Below are 22,203 nucleotides of genomic sequence, written 5' to 3' on the forward strand. Positions count from 1 at the left end.
CTCCATTTTAGAATGCAGAGACCTGTAATATAGATCTTGTGGTTAATATCATGAAAGTAATTTTTTTCCTTGTTTCCTTTTTTTTCTCTTCTCATAAAAACAAAACCAAACAAAAAACAAACAAACAAACAAACAAAAGTGGCCCTGGTTGATAAAGTTAATGTATTAGCACTTGGAATTTTACAGGCTCTCCTTGTCATACACAACTCCTCCACACAGTCCTTCCTCACATGTGCTGTAGCTGGAATGGAGAGCAGAAAAAAACATTCCATATTGCAGTCCCTAGTTCGTGCTTCGTGCCACTTTTATGTGCTCTGTCTAAACTTTTCATCTCATGGGACACAAACTGTACCTTGGGTGGGAATTAGCACAGCTCCCATTAAAAAAAAAAAAAAAAAAAAAAAGAAAGTCATGTCACTTGTGTGTTTATCTTCACCTGATAATTGCAAATTTCAGTCAGTGAAGTCTTTATTTCAACCATTTCCAGCCTAGGTAAACAACACAGAAACAACGTCATAAATGACTGAAGACCTCTGAGGCCGTTCTAACCATAAATATGCCTGAAATTAGTGTGACTTTTCATTTTATATACAGGATTTTAAAAACAACACACAGTCAAACAACATTAAAATCATCTTATTTACATTTTCATTGGTGCTAAAATTGAGCTGTTTAAATATTGCAGAAGGCTGGTACATATCATAAAATGGTCCACACCGATGGCATATAGAAAACTAATAATCTTTATAGGCTGGAAATGGTTTCCTTTTATCCCCATAAGCACTTCTCCTCTTTTTTTATTTATTTCTTAAATTTTCTGATAAACACCGTAATTTTTTTTTTTCCGTGGTTTTTTTTTTGTTTTTTTTTTTTGCAAAACACGCCGTGAATACTGCAGTCCGTAGTTTCAAAAGGATTCGATAATACTCCTATAAGTGATAGAAAAAGGCACAGAAATTTATGACTTTGGCTGAAATGGTGGAAATCCCCAATTCACCATTTAGCTCTCAGCGCCTCGAGTCCTGCCACGTCCTGATCCAGCGGTGGTAGTGCTTGGACGAGTTTAACGACGTCCCCTTGCCTGATGAGGAGTGTTTGTAGTAGTATTTCTTAGAGTAAGTCCTTTGGTATGTGGAGGCTGCAGAGAGAAGGGAAAAAAGAAAGAGGGAAATCCGTTTGAAATTAAGCTGTGAATGGGCTGGCTGCACTTCACATCACAGTCGTATTTATTCCTTGTTAATTAGTGGGTAAACAAATTATTAGCTGGAGCTGTGGCAGTGTTACAGGGATACACACAGCTGCAGAAAGAGTCATTAGCATTATTATGAACCTGTTGATTCCTGGATTTTCTGGCTTTAAAATAATCTTAGTGCCTTCTGGAGTGATGCCTTAAGATTTTAGCCTTTGTGTTTTTCAAATCCTGTACTGCTCTAGGCTATAACTCTAAACTCCATTTACAGTGTTAGTTACTGTCTTCACATTTTGGTCAGACAAAACAATCCCTCTAGGCCTGAGGACAGCCCGAGGCCCCCAAAGGATAAACAAAAGTGAATTGTGGGGGGGCAAACTGGGGGTAAATGACTTCGTTACCTGAAGTTGTAACTGGAGGATTAACCCATGAAATGCAAATGGACCAAACTTATAATTGTGTGAGAAACTCCTGACCATTGTCCATTTGGGATGTAGCCTCTGGGAGGTTTTGACTGCCCAAGGTGTACCTTTTTAAGGTCTTTAATAAATCCCCATTTTATTCTCTTAATCTTGTCTAGCCCCTGTTCTAGGCAGCAACTCCAAGGCATCGGTAGACACAGAAGAGGAAAATTTCCATTAGTTTTGGATGCTTGGTGTTTTCTCACCATAATCTTTCTTCCCAGACTCACTCCTCTCTTAAAACACACTTTCACTACTTATTAATCTCAAATTGGCCAGCTGTTTCTGATTTGCCAGTGGTTTTCTTTCAGAGAACTCACGATTCATGCAAGTAATTTTGGGCATGTCCCATCGTCCATTCCCCTGGCAGCGGATGGTCGGGATGTGGCGCTGGATAAAGCCATCCTTGCAGTGGTATCTGATGAGGGAGTTGATCTCATAACGAGGCTTCATCTTCCCAAAGGTCTTTGCATTTTCCACGACAGGTGGCTGGCCACAAGCCACTGGAAGAAAGAGAGAGCATCACCCAAAACTTCAGTTTTGAGCCCAGTTTTATCTGGGACCAGCTTCTGATGCCTGGCTAAGGGAAGGTGACAAGGGACCTCAGCTGGACTCCCAAAGGAACATCCAGACAAGGACAGGGGGATCAGTCTGCCCTGTAGATCTCTAGTCTTATAAACCAAAACGAATAGTGTTGGAAATTGGAAAATGGCAGATATTGTGGTCAGTATTGCCATTTTGGTATAAATTCTAAATGCAATTTCAAGCCAAAAAGCTGGCATACTCACACAAAGAAACCTGAAAACCAGTGAAGTTGCTACAAGCATTTAAGGAAAAAGTCCTTTCTTCAGGACTTTCCATGTCATCCTCAGTGGCATGTTCAAAAGAACTGAAAACTGATGGATCCATCAAGGTCCAGAGAACATGGTCAGAAGTACTCAATGGCAATTTAGCAAATTATGCTTTTGTCACTGCAAAGTTTGTACCTGTTCCTTTCTTGCAGGTGTAAGTGAGGTGATAATTGCACGGGACATCATTCCACTGCCCGTTCTCATGCCAGATTATAACAACACAGTCTTCTCCAGCAGAAAAGAAGCTGTCTGGCTGGTTTGGCCTCCAGTTCTCGTATTGCTGCAGAAATAAGAAGCAAAACCATCATTCCCAGTGCTGGAGAATATTTACATTAACAAAAGAATACATGATATCACCTGTGGCGAAAAGCAATCTCACCTGTTTGATTCAGGCTGCTAAGAGTGGGCTAAACAAAGGTAGATTTATAATATCCTCCCACTATATTAAAAATTACCTCAAGGGGAAAAATATTCTGGTCTAACTTCTCATTTACTGTAAATTGATGTCAGGTGAACAAAACAAAGAGAAACAAGCAAAACTGGATCCTAAGTGTGTCAAAACCACTCTTTCCTATATAAATATCATGAGGAATAATGCAGGAAAATAGAGTAAATATCCCCTGACCCTCATTAGAGCACATCTACTAAGTGAGAAGTTACAGACTGACTTTCCAGACTTGGATTATTTATGACACTGGATGATTTCATTCAGTTAATGAAGTCATTCCACAGGGATGACATGCAGAATTAGGTGCAACATGAGTGAAAGAGTCAGAATGTGGCCCCAGAAACCACTGGAGATTGGTGTTTCCACTAAAAATGCTAGATGGCAGTCTGAGCCCAGACAGCAGCCTCTCAGCTATAGAAATGGTGATTCCAATTCTGCCCTCTGCTGAAAAACCAGCCTCAAACATCTATGAAAACATATGAATAAAAGCAGAAAGTGCTTCTTCAAAATGCACTACATTTAGAAGCAGAAATATGGGTTTTGGTATGTGCAAAACAAACAAACAAAAACTCACAAAAAAAACCCTTCAAATGGCTATGAAAGAGCAGCACAACGTCACTTTTGGGTGAAAACTCGGGAGGATTCAGCCTGTTTTTACAATCAACCAGCAGGAAAAGTAGCAACACTTTTGTCAGACTGATTGAAACTTGTGCAGCAGTTCTTGTCAGGGGACATACAGCCTCCTGTCCTGGCAGCCAGCAGAGGTGGGGTAATCCCTCACTTTGCTCCCAAACAGAGCACAGGAATCTGAGATTTGCATAATGTTATGTCAAGAAAAGTGAGAGAATATTTGGAAACCCCTCCTAACAATTTTTGATTTTTGCTGGGATTTCTGTTGTGTCACTCCAGGAAGAATTTGAGGAAGGATAAAAATAGCTATCTGTAAGAAATGGAATTCACATAAATGCCAGACATTACCCAGGCAGCTAGCCCCTTGTATGGGCAAAATGACACAGTTTCTACAGTGCTTATATTTTTCTCAGTGCTTACATCTTTCTGACTAGAGCTGGCCCATAGAAATGTCATAAAAGTTTGGTTTTCTATTTTCTTAACTTTGTGAAATAACCCCTATTCACTGCCTAGGTGAACACATTTTAGAAATAAAGTTAACATACCCCACACAAGTAGTATTTACCTTACAATGAATCAAACTATGAAAGGAAAATGAGTTAAATACTTAACCTTTTCCTACCACGTGTCATCTTACCCATCATAGGTTTTAATTATCCAGGCAATTTAACCAGCACAGTCTGAATAAATTTGTTCTGCACTGAATTTATTACCTCTAATAAAACATCCCCCTTTTCAGCTGGAACTAAATTAACTCCATCTCAACCTTTCAGTGTTTAACAGTCCTAAATTACAGCACACACCAACTCAAGTTTAGGATCCATTCACTTTCAAGAACATGTGCATAGGTACAAAAATTAAAGAAAACTGTAAGGTTAGTGGCAGAAAGTTTCATCAATAATGGCCCGAGAGCCAAGGAAAGATTTCAACAAGCCTTGCAGCTGTTTCTTGTGGAAATAATACTGCAGAGCTGCTTGCTTCCATAGGGATGAGAGTGTGGGAATGAAGGATATTTAGCGGCTATTTGGGGGCGTGTGAGCTGGAGGTTCTCAGCAGCCTGCCAGCTCCCACCCTCAGCACACAGACTCCATATGCTCTTACTTGCCTTGCCAAAATGACTCCAAAATTCGTGTTTGCTTAGCTGGCAGGGCTGCAGTGTAGTGGCAAAGTATTACATCGAGGCCCTGTGGTTTGTTCAAGAATGTCTGATATCCTCCAGCATGACTTGCTGTTACCTCACATCTGATATCGTCATTGCACAGATTTATTTTGGCTGAGGAGCTCTGATTTTGCCTGGGTCTGGTGCCAGAATTGCTTAGCAGAGGAAGTTCCAGACTGCTGAATTGCTTTCTTAGGTCCCCACCCAGCCCCTCTGTAGTTTTCCAGTTCCTTATTTAGACACTGATAATGGGACAATGATACAAGGAGATTCTCACAGTTTGAGTGGAATAGGCTGCTTGGGAAATAAAACTAATATTCTGCATTTCTCTGCTGGTATAGATCTTTGCACGAGCATAGGCATGAATCTGGTTTCCACTGGTGTAGATCTGGGCGACTGCACCATCTCCAGTAAAACCATGTCAGCAAAAAATTAACGGGAAAAAGCCTTTGGCAATGCTGTATCATTCATAAGACAAAACTTAAGCAGAATCAAATACTTGGTGAATACATGGAAGAAAAGTTGCTGTAAGGTTTTTTGTCTTTATCAGAAATATTGATACTGGGTGATTGCACAGAGTGACCTAAAAACCATCACTACTCTGCTTTTTAAGCAGCACTACCACAACAGACATGAATTTTTTCTCTGTATTAAAATGTGAAGTGCTTCCAGAATGTACATTTCTGGTCATATAATCTTAATTATGTACAAGACACAAAATATTCTTCAGAGGAGGTTTGGCTGGCCACACCTCTCCTCCAGCTGAGGTGGCTGTGGAGACGGAGGTCCAGAGCAATCACAGAATCTCAGCATGGTTTGTGTTGAAAGGAACCTTTAAAATCATCCAGTCCCACCCCTTGACATGGGCAGAGACACCTTCCACCAGGTTGTTCCAAGCCCAGTCCAACTGGTACCAAAATCAGCTAAAATTTTTTATTCTCTGTGTTTTTTACCACAACCCATCCTTGATCAAGCACAGACCAAAGGCTCGGGCAGACACTGCACTAAAAACTCTCATCACCCTCAATGGCAGGGTGGCTGGGACTTTTCCTCAAAAACCTGAGGTTTCTGTGCAGCCAGGTGACTGCAGGACCTAGCCCCAGGGACAGGGGTTTGGACCCTGTACCTTCATTTGGTCCTCGGGGAGTCTGCCTGACCATCATTTCAGGATGAGAAGTGGAGTTTATACCCTTTGTGCTTTTAATTATACTGTAATAATTAGTTGATGTTACTTGTACTTTTTTGGTTTTTATTGTTGAAATCAAAGCCTTCTCTGTCACACTGGATTTATTTGTTCTGGCTTTCTCTGCTATAAGGCCCTGAAAACTTTCCTGCAGAGTGTGGATGGCCCATGACTTAGAGCTGGAGCCCAGTTGGGATTCAGCTCTTCAGGCTTCCTACGTGGCACTAGACAATGCACTTGGCTGGCCATTCACAGCCCATAAAACAGGGGAAAATCTATTCTCTTGCCTCACAGGAGGAGTTTGGATATGATGGCTTCAAAAGCCCATGAGGACGTTTTCTTAAGTTCCACATTTTTGGGGAGGATTTCCTTATATGGCACTGCATAAACTCACAGTCCTGTTGGGTGACAGGCTGACTTGTCACGTAAAATGAGCTAAAAAAGCCAGGACTACAGCAAGAGCTGCAAAGCAGAAGACTTTATTAGCCAGTCACTACCTATTCTCATTCTGATGGCTGCTAATTAAACAGAAGGGGCATAATCTTCCCATCATGGACAAGGTCCCACCTCGTGGGAGATTTGTTATTTAAAATCCCAGATAAGCAGCCTTTTTGGATGGGCTCATTTCCTCACTAATGGGTAATCCACTCAGCTCCTTCAGGTGCTTGCCCAGGTGGATCCTGGTATCTCAGTATCTGAGATACTCTCAAAGCTGAGTATCTCTCCTTTGGAAATTTCAGCCCTTCTTTCATCTCCAAAAGGCTCATCAAGTGCCTGAGATCAATCACTTGGATTTTGCATTCCAAAATAGTCAACAAGCATTGTGTTTAATGAAGCACAATAAAAAACCCACAGATGCCAACAAAACTTTACTGCTTGACCTCGGTATTGTGTAAAGGTAAATAATCTTCTGCATAGGACTGAATCTAGGAAATCATTTACTTGAAATACATCTATATAAATTTACAGGTTAAGGCTTTTCCTCCTGGGGAAAGGAAACATGTTTTCAGCATGTTTAACTAAGCTGTCTTTACAAATCTGTCTTGGCACTTTTTGAAGCTTGCTGTTGTGATTTTTATTTTCTTTCCTTCTGGCTACTTCCCTATCTGATTCCTCCCTAATGCAAGCCTAATGAGGCAAGTTAGAGAAAAATCAACAATGGAAGAGTTAGGGACTGGCTGATTGGATACTTTCTGTGCCGTTTCGTCTGAAAGTGAAGCAACATTTCCTGCCTGGTATTTATCACTAAGCTGAAACCACCATCGCAAAACTTACTATCACCATTTTCTTCTCCTGCCATAGCTCTGATAAGAACAGGAATACAATTATCTTTTTTTTTTTTTTCAACGCAATAGCAGACAAAACCCTAGAAATCTTTATCAGGAAAGGCCCTGAATGAGTCCCTCACTGTGGGGGTTGTTATAATTGGACAGGCTAAAGTAAAAATTACGTCTCACTTTCAGTGAGTCTCGGGAAATTCGGTGGCTGAACTTCAACAAGATCAGCACGAGGTTACAATGAGCACATGCATCAGTCCAGGAAACCCTCATTTGTGACTGTGTAACAGCACTGATGCTGTTACAGGAGATGCTTGGGAAGTTTAAACAGGATTGCGTTTCTTTTCCATAGGAAAAAAAATCAACCAGATTTCTGTGAAGATTTGGCAATGTATGAGATACTTCCATTAAGATCACCTAGCATTTAAATGCATTTTTACGTGGGAAAGACACAAAGCTATCTTACAGAGAAGGCTCTGTTCCAGGAAAATTCCCTCCAGTCCTGCAAAGGATTTTTCTGTTTAACTTTAAGAAAGGAAGCAGACTGACAGAACTTACCAAAAGTGTTCTTAAAATTAAAAACCTCATTCAGTGAGAGTTTAAGCACACGCCTTGATTTAAAGGCATGGGTCATGCCTTAAGGGGGATGATCACAGGGAAGATCACATGCAGATTCAAACAGATGCTACAATAATTGCCTGAAGGAGGCACCAAGTGTGTGCATAAATCACTGCTGGGAGAAACTCAAATCAATTTGAGGACAGCTCCTATATTTAAACATATCTACAAGTACACACAAAAATCACATGTCGTGACCCTGATTTTTTTTTTTTTTTTTTTTTAGGTTCTGGTTGAATGCTTTCCCTTTAGCTCCTAATCTGAGTTTTATTTGCACAGGATTTGGGAAACTGGCAGGGTTGGACCAGGCAGGAACCCAACACTCCCCATGACTGAGTCACACTGTGAGCAAGATAAACTCCCAGGAGGAGCTTTGCTAAATACTTCTGCAAAAGATTTCACTTGCAGGGGTTGGGTTTTTTGGTAACAGAGAGATGGAATGTATTGGAAAACCTTTTTTTAGTCCCGTGCAGCAGCTTGCAAAAAAAGAAAGAGACTCTGGAAAACACACATACATGTGCATCTATCCACAAGAAGCGATTGCAGATTCTGCAGATCGAGTAAGCAGGAAGAGCTCTGCAAAAATAAATCATTTGGGAAAGAAATCTAATTAATTGAGATTCAACCAGTGGGGAAAAAGGTTGCCTGACAAATTGAAACATAAAAGCACGGTCAGTCCTATAGTTTTGGGAAGAAATGTTTGTATGGTGGAGCAGATGGCTAGCTCTGGGATGTTTTTAAAGCAATAGCACGGAATGACGATTTTTCCATGAGAAGCAGAAAGCGGTGAGTGGGCAGTGAAACCCCACTAGGTGACGCTGGCTGCTCGCTCCAAAGCCCAGAGTTGCTCCAAAACTATAATTATTCAGAATTGCAACTTTCATTAACTCTTTCAAAGCTAAATAAAGCCGTGGACTTTTACCTGCTCTTTACCATGTGCTGTTTTCAGAATAATAGCTTTCATCACGCACTGTACAGTTCAATTTTGAGGGTATGCTGTGTGTGATGGGCTCTCAGCAGCTCAGAAATCACATTAAAAATGAGTAGCAAAGAAAATATGGTGGTAAGTGCTGGTTTGGTGTAATTCATGTTTGTTTTAGAGTCACATTGACATCAATATATATTAGCAGAACGATGCAAATTGTGTGGGGCGTGATTTAATCTTTTTGTGCACAGCTACCAGTAGGAAAAAAAAAAAAAAGAAAAAAGAAAGAAGGAAAATCCTGCACTTTGTCAACAATTACTGCAGGTTTGAAGCTGTCCAAGAATTTTAGCCCAGAGTAACGAGTAATTTCAGCCCAGCAGTAACAAGTCTCTGAAGTAACTGCTGACCCCCCTGGTAAAAACAAGACAAAACCCCACTTTGTCCAAGAGGCCCTCGTTACGACATCCTGAACCAAAAATATACCTGTCATTAATAACATTATATAGTTCTCCTCCATTTAAACGTGGGTCAAATGAGCATCTTAAAAAGAGGCCGTAATGACTGACTGCAGCACAGAACCAAAACATTTGGTAGGTTTAAAATCTCCTTATCCAAGGATCCTGTGGGACATGGGCACAATGAGCTTTTTGTTTGCAGCTGACTACAGCACTTTTTTAGTTTGTTTGCTTTACTTAACCCTCAGAGGCAGGCTCCTTCACTACAATACTCCATGACTTTTGAAGGTTTTGGGGTTTTTGTGTGTGTGTGTGTGTGTTCAATGAAGTTACTCTTTGTGAGAGGGGTGCAGTTACAGATTTGCTCAAGTTAAAGCCTTCTGATTCACCAACGAAAAAAGGAAGGAAAAGAGAGGACTTTGTTTTTTGCCAGAATTAAGTTCCTGGGTTGCTTTCCTTCTTTTTCTTAATTTTTAAAAAAATTTTATTTTAATGTACCTACCTAACACTGACAACCTGAGGAACCAGCTTTGCAGAACACAAAACATAAGCACCCCTGTCCTGAAGGGGAGGAAAGACCAAGGCAGGGTCTCTGTACAGCTTTAAAAGTGGCAATATTCCCCATCCCTTTCCTGGCTGGCAGCATTCTCCCAGTGACAGACAATCTGGCCACAGATGCTGGCCAGCTCCTTATTACAGCACTAATCTTATGTAATGGCAGTGAGCTCACTGCCCTACAAAGCTCTAATTATCAGCAGCGTTTTCCAGGGGATGTGAAACACCCCCCTCATGGGGCGGGGGGCCCTGGGCACAGCCCCAAGTTGCTGTATGTGCTTAATCCATAACATGAATAGCTCCAAAGCAAAGGGCTCCTTGTCTGCTCTGCCTGCTCACAAGGGTCCTTAGCAAACACAAAGGGGGAGCTGCCAAAAGCAACACCAGATTTTTTCTTTTTCTTTTTTTTTTTTTTTTTTTTTTTTTTTTTTTTTTTTTTTTCTGTTTGGAGGGGTGTGCTTTACAGCTGTAAAAGTTACCATTCACAGAGCTAAGTGAATTATTTAAATTTGATTTCGCTGGTGCATTTTCAAGCTTCCCATTGTGTCCTCTCTCCCTTTGATCAATTATTAAATCCCCCAACTGATAATGTGAGTTTTGTTGTTCTGTAGTTTGTATTGCATCACATTTAAAGTATAAAAAGATCCAAGTAGGCAAATTCCTCTGCTCACATAGTTGTGTGAGTATTTGCTTCCTTGTCCTGGAACACTGTGGTTTTTTTCCCAAATGTGTTTGTTTTCACTGCTTAGAGCCTCACAGATAATTGTGGTATGAAGATTGTCCTTGATACATACTTGAAAGTGTTGTTCACTGCTGCAGAAATGCTGGGAGAAAAGTCTACAGTAAAGTGCAAGAACAATTTAGATTCTGTAATTTTCTAAATGTAAATAAAGACTACATATAGCCATTTTCATTGCACATCAGAGGGAAAATAATGTTCTCCCACACCAAAGCCAACAGAACAGCCCTATAGCTACCCTGAAAAGAAGAAAAGCAGAGCTACCAAAACGTGCTCTAAAAACCACTGTATTATTCTCTCCTGCCTCTTGAATCCATCAATGTAATCATACCTGAAACATCTTGAGCAGAAATTGGCTTGATTTTCAGGAAGCAGTGATTAACAAAGCTCTAAAAGAGCTGGGGTGCTGCAAGTTCTCTGAACACACCTCAGGGGCTGCTCTCACCACCTTCACTTTTGGGACAAATTACCTGAAATCAGGGACCAGGCAGATTTTTCAAAGTCTGCAGCTTCCTGCTGGTCCACACAAGCTCAGGTGATGCTCCCAGCCCAGTGTCAGTGGCCCCAGGTCTCACTGAACTTGCCCCATGTGTGAGGATCTGGGTTTCCTGAAAGGACACCCACTTTTTGTGCTTCCCTAACACAGCTGCCAACAACTCCTTCCCCTTCATATAAAAAAAAAAAAAAAAAATTGTTGCTGTTTTTGCCCAAAAAATTGTTTTGTTGTGTGTCTCATCAGTTCCAGAACATGAATTCCACCTCTCCCAACCAACAGAACCACCGAAAAGTTATTTCTTTCAAAAAAAAAAAAAAAAAATTAGAGGAATAAAATAAAAAAGAGGGCAGGGATATGATGTAGATGAGAAAAGACTGCTCCCTGCCACCCAGATACAGCACAGCAAATCAGAGAAAAAAACCAGATACATGTGAGCAGCCATTGGATCCCACAGCTTACTGTAATTAAAGCCTATTTTATTCTGCTTATTGGATAATATGCCCTAAACTTAGCCAAGGAGCACTTTGAAGATAAGTCCTGGCCTTAGCCAAGAAGATCCTGATTTGCTTTTAAAGAAAATTTTTAAAAAAGAAAGAAAAATATCTGTAAATTCATTATTTGTCCAAAGAAAAAATCCTGTAATGATAGACCAGTTACCTGAAAATAATTTTCTTTATGCAAAGTGCCACCTGAGCTGGTAATTAAACTTTAGGGCACAAGAGGTGGGACACAATGACTTGATTCAAGTAATTTTGCTTCTCTCAAGCCCAGTCTGTGTTTGGGTTGCAATGGGTACAACAAACTGAAAATGTGTGTATCACCAGCAGATGGTCAGGTTTAATCTGCACAAGATTGTGCCATTTTGCCTGAAAGGCAGGAAACTGCTAACTAGTTAGGAATTAAAACCACTTTACAGTTAAGAAATAAACTTGCCAAATCCCTCTGAAATTTCACAGATAATGATGCATCAGACATTTCAGTGAGGCAGATCAAAAAGCTTCCTTGAGGTCTCTATTCAGGAGCAGACCCTCCAATAGTGTGATTTAGGAGTGGGCCTGTTTCTATTTTATTAGGATAACTTTTCTTGTCCTCAGAGTTGTTTTTTTTTTATGGAAAACAGGCAGACTCCATGCAAATATGGACAAAAGTCATGTGGGCCAGGAAGATTTAAATACTGTTTCTTGCTTCCTCACTGAATTTGATTGTATTCGCTTCATTATTCAAGACACCAGCATTTTCCTCCAGGAACTCTGAGACCCAGAGGGTGAATTTACAAGATCACTCTTCTTTTCCAAAACTTGCTTACTGGCACTATTTTTCCAAGTTCAACATAAATTCCAGTTGAAGCACAAAAAATGTGCCCAGGAATACAGAGGTTTGGGTTGTTTTTTCTGTTTGTTTGTTTGGTTTTTTTCCTGACTGCTGCTGCTGGTTTTGATGAATTGCTAACAGAGAGTATTTTCTATAGGAGTGAAAAAGGAAGAATTCCAAGGTTTTAAAAGTGGCTGACTATACTTAGTCCACTATTAGGTAACTAAACAGTCTTTTTCAGAGGGGCTGAGAGCCTGTCAAGGCTACTTTAAGTTCAGTGTAAGTTTCCCAGTAAGGTCCTTTATTCTATATTCTCATTTACATGCTTTGCCCAAATATCATGCTTAATGGTGGCTGGCTCTTGGCCTCAGTTTAAAAAAATCTGGAAAAACACAACTTGTCAGGGGCTGAAAATGTCAAAAAATTGATGATTTCCTTCCATTGAACCCATTGGTTGGAAAACATTTTAGGTGCAAATTAAAAAAAAAAAAAGTATTTTATCCCTTTTCCCAAAATTGCCAATAAAATATCTGGCAAAAGAGTTGCTGTCAGTGTGCTGCATATTTCTGTTGGTTTCCTTGTGTTGGAGGGAAATGAGTACCAAAGTAATGTACACATTTTCCTGTGTCTCCAGTTGTGCAGCCTGTGTTTCAAGCCTTCCCAGTTACCAATTCTAGGGGCTTGTTTGGTTCAGAAAGAAAATTTGTGTGAAAGAGAAACTTGTCACCCACAACATGTCTTGATGTTGTTGTTGTTGTTGTTGATTTGCTTTTTTTTTTTTTTTTTTTCAAGTGCATAAAGCATCAGAACTGTTAGGGGTTTATTTTTAATCCATAAAACCTCATAAAGTCATGCAAGTGTGATTTTTTGGATTGGACCGAGCTGTTATTGGAGAAAATTCAAAGAAGTATCAAGAAAAAGATGAATGTGCACCACTTGTAGCCGCACAATCACTCTTCTGATAGTATCTCCAAGAAAACTGATATCAGGGGGATCCCCAGCACACTTGACAAATTTTCCCTCATGCCAGAAGTGTTGAATAGAATTATGGATAGACAGTATTTTTTGGAGAGTGCATGGAGTTGGGAAACAAATTTAGAAACAGCTGAATACACATGCACCCTGATACATAAAACACGTCAAGGCTATTTAAATTTTGGCTACAGGCAAGAGTCACCTCTAAACTCAGAAATTCAATTTAGAACCTGAGTGTTGGTGTAATAATGCTGATTTTTATGATTACAAATTATGCTAATGCGTTTAAAGCCATCGTGAATCTTGCTCACCTGCACACCCATAAAAGAGGCAAATTTTCTACCTGCATAGTATTTAAATTCACTGCTATTTTAGGAGAACATCAGGGAAATAGATTGGATGCATATATTTAATTATGTTGTCATTCTTATTAATTACTAGAGAAGTAATAAATCACTGTAACAACAAGAGTGGTTAGAAAGTATGAGAAATAAGTCAAAAGCCAGAGAAAAAGGAACAAATGAGGCAGCTGCTCAGAACCATGGGACCCAGAAACCATATGGAATAAGTTATGAGGAAAATCTATCGAAGTAATGAACATAAATGATTTCAAGAGACACCTAAATTATTTCCAAAGGAAGAGACAGAGGGAAGTTGTTAAAAATGAAAGAAAAATAAGGTGGAAAAAAAGATCAATCAAAGCAGAAATCTGTTGGACATATGGTACCACTCTGTTCCTAGAATATCTTAATTTCTTAAAATTGAAAATTACAGTAAAAATATAATGCCTATTTAGTCAGTAGCCTGAATTTAAAAATAGGATCTCAGGTCCAATTTTAATTTCCTCAAATTCATAGACTCATAGAATGATTTGGTCTGGGAGGGACCATGGGCAGGGACACCTTCCACTAGACCAGGGTGGTTAATCAGTGGCACAACAAGTCTGGTTTTGGAATATTACATATTATCTTATATATATTTATCTTATTTTATACCTGGTGGCTGGGATCACCAATGATTGCTTTGGTACCACCCTGAGCCACCAGTGAGGCAACAGAAAGCTTCACCACCATTTCCCACCCCTCTTTGCTGTCACCTGCCACACACAGCCATGTCCCCAAGAAATGTCTCATTTATAAGGCATCTCAGAGCACTTTAAGGCTCTGGTTATTTTCATGAAGTGGCAATAAGTGAAGGCTGCCTTGCCCCAGGTGTCTTTCTACACCAGCAGCAGCCACATGGTCTGCAGCAACAACAGGTGTGCCCAGATGCTGTCTGATTTAAAAGTTCACTACTGGAAGGGAAAGTAATAGCCAGTTTGGGCTTTTTCATAACATAATGTTCTTCCCTGGGTGCTCAACAGCAAATAAATTACCTGTTCCTCCTACAGAAGAGATTATTTTGAATGGGGAAGAGTTTGATCATTTCCTAGGTCCATCAGCTCTTTCATTTGGGTTTGTTGATGGTGGGTGAAGATGTTTTCCCTCTCCTTCTGCTGATTTTCCTTTTTGTTTTAAGTCAGCAGGTATCAACAGGATCTTAAAATTTTACAGGTGAATTATGGGTTACAGACCTCCTGAACCGGCTGAGGCAGCTGCAGAGCTGCCCCACAGAGCAGGCTCCAGAAATACTTGTGAGGCTGCTCTGTGCGCCCCAGAGACCCAGCAAAGGCAAGAGCTTGAATGCCAGATCATCACCCAAAAATGCATCCTGGTGAGTGAGCAGAATTGCCACACACGGCCTTGCGCAAGGGAAGAAGATCACAAATCAGCTCCAGCAGAGACCCTTAAATTGCCACTGTCTCAGATTTTTGAGTATTTCTATTTGAAACCTTAGAGTTCCCACACATGCAATAATGGGAACTAAGAGCAAGACCTTAGAGCTAAACCACAAAATATTAGGTATCCCAAAATGAATTTACTGGCTGTTTGCTTGGGTCCGTATTTAGCGACAGGGGGGATTTTTTTTTGGCTGCTTTTTTGAGGGTTTTTGTTGGTTTTTGTTTTTTCCAATGCAGTTTCCCTCATTGCTAGTGGGAATTTGATAAGCCACCACAAAAAGGAATGAGTGATTTCAGCTCGAAGGCATCTTACCAGTGGGCTACCATCAGTCCAGCGGAAGTCACGCTCAAACATCTTGTCATTGAGGCCAATCCACTGGTAGTCATGGCCAATACCTAGGGAACCAGAAGGGTATTTTCATTAGCTTTCCCATAAATGGAAGAGGTTTCACCAAAGAAAATAATTTTGTGCAGAATGAATCAGACATCCTGTTCTTAAGATTATTCTGGTCTTTGTGCTAAAGACTGGTTTAGAGGTTCTTTTTTCAGCTTTTTGGATTTAATTTGGGATGTGTATAAAAATGCAGATTATCATCTAATAGTTTTAAACGACCCTGTCTCTTCACTCCCAGTGATGTCTACCAAGGCAAAGAGAATAAATTTCCTACCTGAGAACATATGACAGGAAGAAAAGAAAATAAAATTAAAATTACATATTCCAATCCACATTTTTCAACTTTTGGTTAGGCTGTAACCATTGTTGTCTAAATTTTACAGCACAACACAGTAGCTGTTTCTTAATGCCTTACTATGGTGGCATTGGCTTCATGTCACCATATGCACAAAAACGTGTCATATGCACAAAGTACCTTGAGTCTCCAGAAAACAAAATGTTTCAAAAAGTCTCAATGCCAAAACAAAAGTTCTTGTTCTCATCCCTACCCCCAGAAAGTATATTATATTTAACAAATTAAAACTTATTAGTGATAGAGAACTTGTATTAACTTCAGAAATAAGCATTTATAACACAAAGCATGCCTTTTATTTAACATTTTAAAGTAGGTTTTAAGTCGGAGATGCAAAAGCTGAGTGGTGAGGAGGAGATCTCACCATCTCTACACCCTCAGCAAACTCTCTTGCTTAGAGTCACAGAATATTCTGAGCTGGATGGGACCCACAGGGGTCATCAGTCCAGCCCCTGTCCCTGCACAGGCACCCCAGCAATCCCATCCCATGCATCCCTGGAGAATTTTCCAAATGCTCCTGGAGCTCTGGCAGCAAAGGCTTTGTCTTTGCTTCCTGGAGCAAAGGCTTCGCCTCAAATGCACTTGAACAAAGCGCTGTATTTTTTAAATTTTTTAAACAGCTCTTTTGCAGAACCAAATCCACCAATCATCAGACATTTTTCCAACACTACACAGGCAAAATAAAAGGAAAATCCTTTCGTTTTAATCAGAAATCTAGAGCCTCGGGGCCATGCCCATATCCTGGGGAGCCTGGGCAGTGCCCAGCACCCTCTGGGATAAGAACTTTTCTCTAAAGTCCAAACTAAATCTCCCTGACACAACTTTAGGCCATTCCCTGAGGGTCTGACCCTGTCACATGGAGCAGAGATCAGAGATGCCCCTCAGAGTATTTTGAAGACCACACTGAGTTCTGACCTCAGTCTCCTCTTCCCCATCTGAACCACCCAAGTGCCCTCAGGTCCTGTCTAGACCCTTCCCCATCTCCACACCCCCCCTTTGGACACTCCCTGACATCTCCAGATGTCCCTGGTGTGGTGGCACCCGAGATGAGAGGCAGAGGAGCCCCGTGGGTACTCACGGTTGACAAAGATCTGCTCCTCGTGGGACAGGATGCTGGTCAGGTGTGCTCCCTGCAGGCGGCATTCCCGCTCCGCCGTGTCCCACGTGCGCCGGTGCGCGAAGTACTTGTAGCACTGCCCCTGGAACTTGTGCCAGCCGTAGTCACAGGTCTCCGTGTCTGCAGCAGACAGACAAAGCACATCCCTGTCAGTGCACCAAAATCAGGCACGTTTGGTCAGAGCACCAAAACCAGGCACATTTGTTCAATGGACCAAAAATGAAGTACATTCAGTCACCAGACCAATACCAGGCACATTTGGTCAATCAACCAAAACCAGGAGCGTTTGGTCAATGCATCAAAATGAGGCACATTTGATCAATGCACCAAAACCAGGCATGTTTGGTCAACGCACCAAAACCAGGAACATTTGATCAATGGACCAAAACCAGGCACGTTTGATCAATCAATCAAAACCAGGCACGTTTGATCAATCAATCAAAACCAGTAACATTTGCTCAATGCAGCAAAACCAGGCACATTCAGTCAGTGGACCAAAACCAGGCACATTTGATCAATCAATCAAAACCAGGCAGGTCTTGTCTACACCAATGGATTTTCTGTGGAACAAAGCTTCAAGAAAAAAACATCTGCCAAGGCATGCAAAATCAAACACTCATCATTTGAACCTCATTTTCAGGTGGTTCTGCTTACCCAGTCTCAGTACACCCATCCTTGAGACCTCACTTTCAGGCAGTTCTGTTTACCCACTTCCAGCACAATCTGCAAGACTATTACTTATCTACGGCATATAATTGGAATTGGAAACTTTGTGGGTTTCCACTGATTGAATTAAGCTGAATCTGGGCAATTTCAGGAGGATGTCTCCATCCGTGACCCTGGATGGATGAAATCCCTGGATGTTGGGACTGCAATGCACCTTCATTTCATCAGTTTTCTGAGCCTGTACATGGAGATGGCAATTTTTACTTGCAAGGACAAATGGTTCTTCAAGTCACTGCACTAACTTAAGTTTGGAAGAAACTGACAACTCAAAATTATATGAAGGGAAATTATTGTAATTGTTTAGTCTGCAGAAGCAAAGCTGCAATATTATCTTTCTGAGCTCACGCCTCCAAACCCTCCCCCAAAACTCATCTTCCTTGATGAAGTCAACTTTAGGAATCAATTTGTTAGGAGGTTTGCAAAGCTGAAATACAAAGTGATGAAATTGCACGTTGTCTGTGCTTCCATGAGGCATGCTGCTGATAAGAATGCATCACAGAGAGGATTCACACCAGCCACTATGTGCTTTCAGCTTAAAGAGAAATAAGTACAAACCTTGGAATAGGAACAACATGGATTTGACATTAATTATTCTGTCAAGGTTAGGCAGCTGTAAACAGAATAGATGGCAAAAAAACCAAGAGTTTCAGTTCCAAGTTTGCTACTGCAGGGATGAATCACAGGAAAAGATCAGCATTAATAAGATGGGCAAAACAAGTGTGATGTCTAAATGTGCGACGTCTGAGCTGTTCTGGAGGATGGGAAGGACCTGCCAGTGATAAGAGGGATTTTTAGGGAGGAGTGGGAGAAACCACAGGGGAAAGGCAGGGAGTTTCGAGCCATGACAGATGCAATGGCATCATAAAGAACATTTCAGCACGAGATTACAGCCACAGCTATCTCAGCACAGGATTGTTCACCCTGAGGGGCCTCAGGATGCTGAGGAACAGAAACACAAGGCCTGGCCTCCCCCACCCCACCCACCCACCCACCAGGAATCAGCCACTTAATTTGGGACGTGTATTTTATCAGCCCCCTGAGCAAAACAGTGTCTGAAGCCAACTGCTCCAACCTTTCCAGAGTTACGGAGATGTTCTGGGCTGGAAAATGGATTTCTCATTCTCACAAAGTCAACGCAGTCAGTGGTCAATAACATGCTTTGGCCAAAAGGGCTCTTTCTGCCTGAATACAGAAACAGCCAAGTATTGCAGTACATGTTAGGGGCTGATGGCTTCAAATGCCTTAACTAAGGGATTACTTAGGTTTGAGCTGCTACCCCCACCTAAAAAACATTCTTAATTCACAGCAGGAAGAGGCCATTTCCATCCTGACACACCAAATTGTCTATTTTTCAAAAAGAAGGGTTTAAGTCCCCGTGACAAAAACTAGATTTTACATGTACATAAATGGATTCCAAAGTGCAAACAAAATGTGGCAAAGCCACGTCAGAGGCTTATCAGAATTTCTCTGACACTAATAATGTAGTCATTGTCTCAGGAGTCTGATATCAAAATAATTTCCCAAAGTCATCAGTATTGACATAAACATACCAAATGCAAAGACATTATCAAACTTACACTGATTATGTCCCTTCTATTTCTAGGAAGCTGAACTGTAGAAAAGTGTTTGTGCCTTGAGTAATCCCAGCTATGAAAAAAGGAATGTAATCTACATAACCAAATTGTTAGCTTTTTTATCTTTTCCCTCTTTGGATTCTGTGTGAGGTGGAGGCTGCAGACACAGCTTTAATCTGTGGCATCTAGGTAATTTTTAAAGTTTAGTCTGCCTTGGGCTTTCTAGAACATTTGTTTAACCACACAAGGCTGACTAACAGACCTATGTCCTTTGTGAAGGCACTTAAGATTTTATTATTTATCTTGTTCAGGGACTCCTTTGTCCCACAGGAAACAAGGCAGATAATAACAAGGAGCTGAGAAAAACGTGGCCAGAGAGGATTTCCAGGCTACTCTAATCAAACCTTCCCTGGCCTCTGCTAGGGAAGAAGTGAAGGATTTGAGAGAAGATACGCTGAAAGGCACACTGGGGAGGCAAAGGGGCTTGAAAATATGAAACTGAGAGGATTGTGTCTACTAAGTTAGATATAATGGCCTGAGCATGAATTATAACACATTTTCTCTTCTTACAAAAAAATCACAAAATTTCTCTTCTTAAGACAAAAGATGCCAAACACTGACAAAAAGTGAAGTAACTTTCTGCACATGTGTACGTCTATGTCCCAAATCTCAAAAAAAAACCAAAAAAAAACCAACCAAACCAAAACTGAACAAACCAGAACTGATGGCTATAAAATACATGATGTTTTTAGATGCTGGAAAAGAGGATTTTTTTTTTTTTGTTTGAGGCTGGGGAAGTGGCTGGGGATTCTGGGGTTTGTTTTTCGAGGGATTTTGCTTTTGGTGTTTGTTGTTGTTGGCATTTTTGGGGGTTGATTTGGGCTTTTTTTTAGAGGAGAGGTTGACAAGAAGAGGGGAAAAATGTATAGGGAAAGGAAGATCTGAGATGGTAGAGGATGAAAAATGCAAACCAGGCAAGTAAAACTGTGGGGACAATTTCATCTCTGCAGAGTTTTGTCCTCAGTGTTGTTACCCTTACTCAATGATGAAAGCTGAAAGGGTGACAAAAAGCTAAAAGGTTTCTTATGGGTACAAATTTTCAGTGCCTTTACTTAACCAGTAGACATTAATTGCAGGTAAATTTTGACCCAACCACAGTGAGCAGAGCAGATGCAAGTACTTACTGAATGCAATACTTCACATTCATTGTGTACACAGCCACAGACTTCTGAAACCATACTCCAGCATGTGATGGAAAGACTGAAACACTGCTCACCATATTTGTGGTGTTTTAAAGCTCATCTAGAGTTTATGACGATTTTCAGTGGTGTGTGCAAGGAGTTACTCTCACAGCTTCTGTTCTCTGTAACTGCAATCGAACACGCGTAACCACATCCCTTAACACTGCATTAAAAAAAGAGTTCTCGGTGGGTTTGATACATAAATAGGGACTGTTTTTTCAATGCTGCTGTCAATAGGTCCATTGCCTTTAAAGAAATTCCAGAAGAGGCTTAAAGGAAATAAAGACTGACACAGGTACCAGAACATAATGAGAGTTTTACTCAGCTGTGAGTTTCATCAGTGACTCTCTGCCTTCAGCTAATGAGGAAACGCTGAAGGCCACTTAGCCCACACATCTCGAGCAGAAACCCATTTCTCTAGTAAATATCCAAAACAATCTCTTTTCAGCTGATAAACATCAGTAAGAGACCATCTGTTTTCAGAAAGTACCTTTTCCCTGAGCCCTTCTCAACTACTTCAACCCTAACCAACCAAGCCCTGGGAACAAAGTGAATTAAATGAAACTGGAGTAATCACAGACATTGAAACAATGAACTTGGGTTATAAGAACACATGATTCCTGACAGGGTGGTTAAAACCCACAGCTGTTTTGTTTTCAGAACATGGAAGAGAGCAGCTGGTTGAATTATCCCAAGGAAGCGCATTCTGTTACAAACACACATGTGCTGTTTTTGCACACATGTCCAGCTGCAAGCAAGCCAAACCTTAGGCTTAAAACATTCCTTGAGAGCAGGTAGACACCAGCTAGAGAAGAAAAAGGAGAAAAAGAAAAGGAAACTCTAGCCAGCCAAGGAAGGAAGAGGAAAATCCACAGAGGTGTTCGTCCAGTTCTCATAAAGAGAACTCACCCTTAAAATTGAGGATCAAATTGCAAGTCTCCACCATTTCCTGAGAGTTGTCACAGGGGCTTTTCACAGAGGGATGACAATGGAAAGACTGATGGCTCTCCCAGAATAAAACTCACACCAAGACTTACTGTAATCTCCTGTCACTCCTTAGGAAAGTGTTTGGGGGATATTTATGAATTTTAAGGGGTGGTGTTCAAATGTCAAAAAGTGACAAGAAGCAGAATATCCATCTTTCCTTTGAAAAGATACAGGTGGTGGGCAGAAGAGGGTGTTGTCCCTTTTAATCTCACCTGCACCAGAAGTGATGCTGTCTTAGCTGAGCTAACAATCTAGTTTAAAGGCAAACTTTTGAGGGAACTTTCAGCTGCACTATTTCTAACATCTGACAAATTCAGCTCGCTTCAGGAAGATGTTCCCGCGCTCAGATTGCTGAACTCTTTCCACCTGGCAAGAGGAAGGGCTGTCAGGAAGCCAGTTCCAGCTCCCTGAGTCTCAGGACTGATTTGCCTCAGCCTGGATTAGATCACCCAGAAGGTTCCTTTAACTTCACCACCTGACAGAGCTTCCCAGCGTGCAGCTGTGCTGTCCCCTGGTCACATCCCCTCCAAATGCTGACACAAGCATGATACTCCTGCCAAAGATCCCTTAGTCCAGAGCAAGAGCATTTGGGTGAAATTCTGAGCTCTGCATTTCCTTCTGCACCAGTGTAGTGGGTGCAGATGTGGTGACATCCTACTCTGAGCTTCATTTCCAAGGGCAGTCCATGCTCCCTGCTCCCATTCCCTCCCACGGCATTTTGAATGCTCAGCACTGTGCCTAAGAAATCCCTTCAGCCTGA

At 41.1% G+C, this 22,203-nt stretch overlaps 1 protein-coding gene across 5 annotated transcripts in view; it reads right to left on the reverse strand.

Moving 5' to 3' along the window:
- Nucleotides 1–387: 387 nt before the first annotated feature.
- Nucleotides 388–22,203, reverse strand: part of VCAN (versican) — a 99,067-nt gene continuing 77,251 nt past the window's right edge. For all 5 annotated transcript variants that reach the window (XM_038124979.1, XM_038124981.1, XM_038124980.1 and 2 more), the window contains 5 exons: nt 16,877–17,035; nt 15,366–15,448; nt 2,637–2,781; nt 1,971–2,153; nt 388–1,138 (listed from right to left, as the gene is read on the reverse strand). In XM_038124979.1, the coding sequence (XP_037980907.1) occupies nt 1,008–1,138; nt 1,971–2,153; nt 2,637–2,781; nt 15,366–15,448; nt 16,877–17,035 (701 nt within the window). In that variant the 3' untranslated portion in view covers nt 388–1,007. The remainder of the gene's footprint in view (nt 1,139–1,970; nt 2,154–2,636; nt 2,782–15,365; nt 15,449–16,876; nt 17,036–22,203) is intronic.

The sequence above is a fragment of the Motacilla alba genome, chromosome Z (assembly GCF_015832195.1).
Source record: "Motacilla alba alba isolate MOTALB_02 chromosome Z, Motacilla_alba_V1.0_pri, whole genome shotgun sequence".
NCBI lineage: Eukaryota > Metazoa > Chordata > Aves > Passeriformes > Motacillidae > Motacilla > Motacilla alba.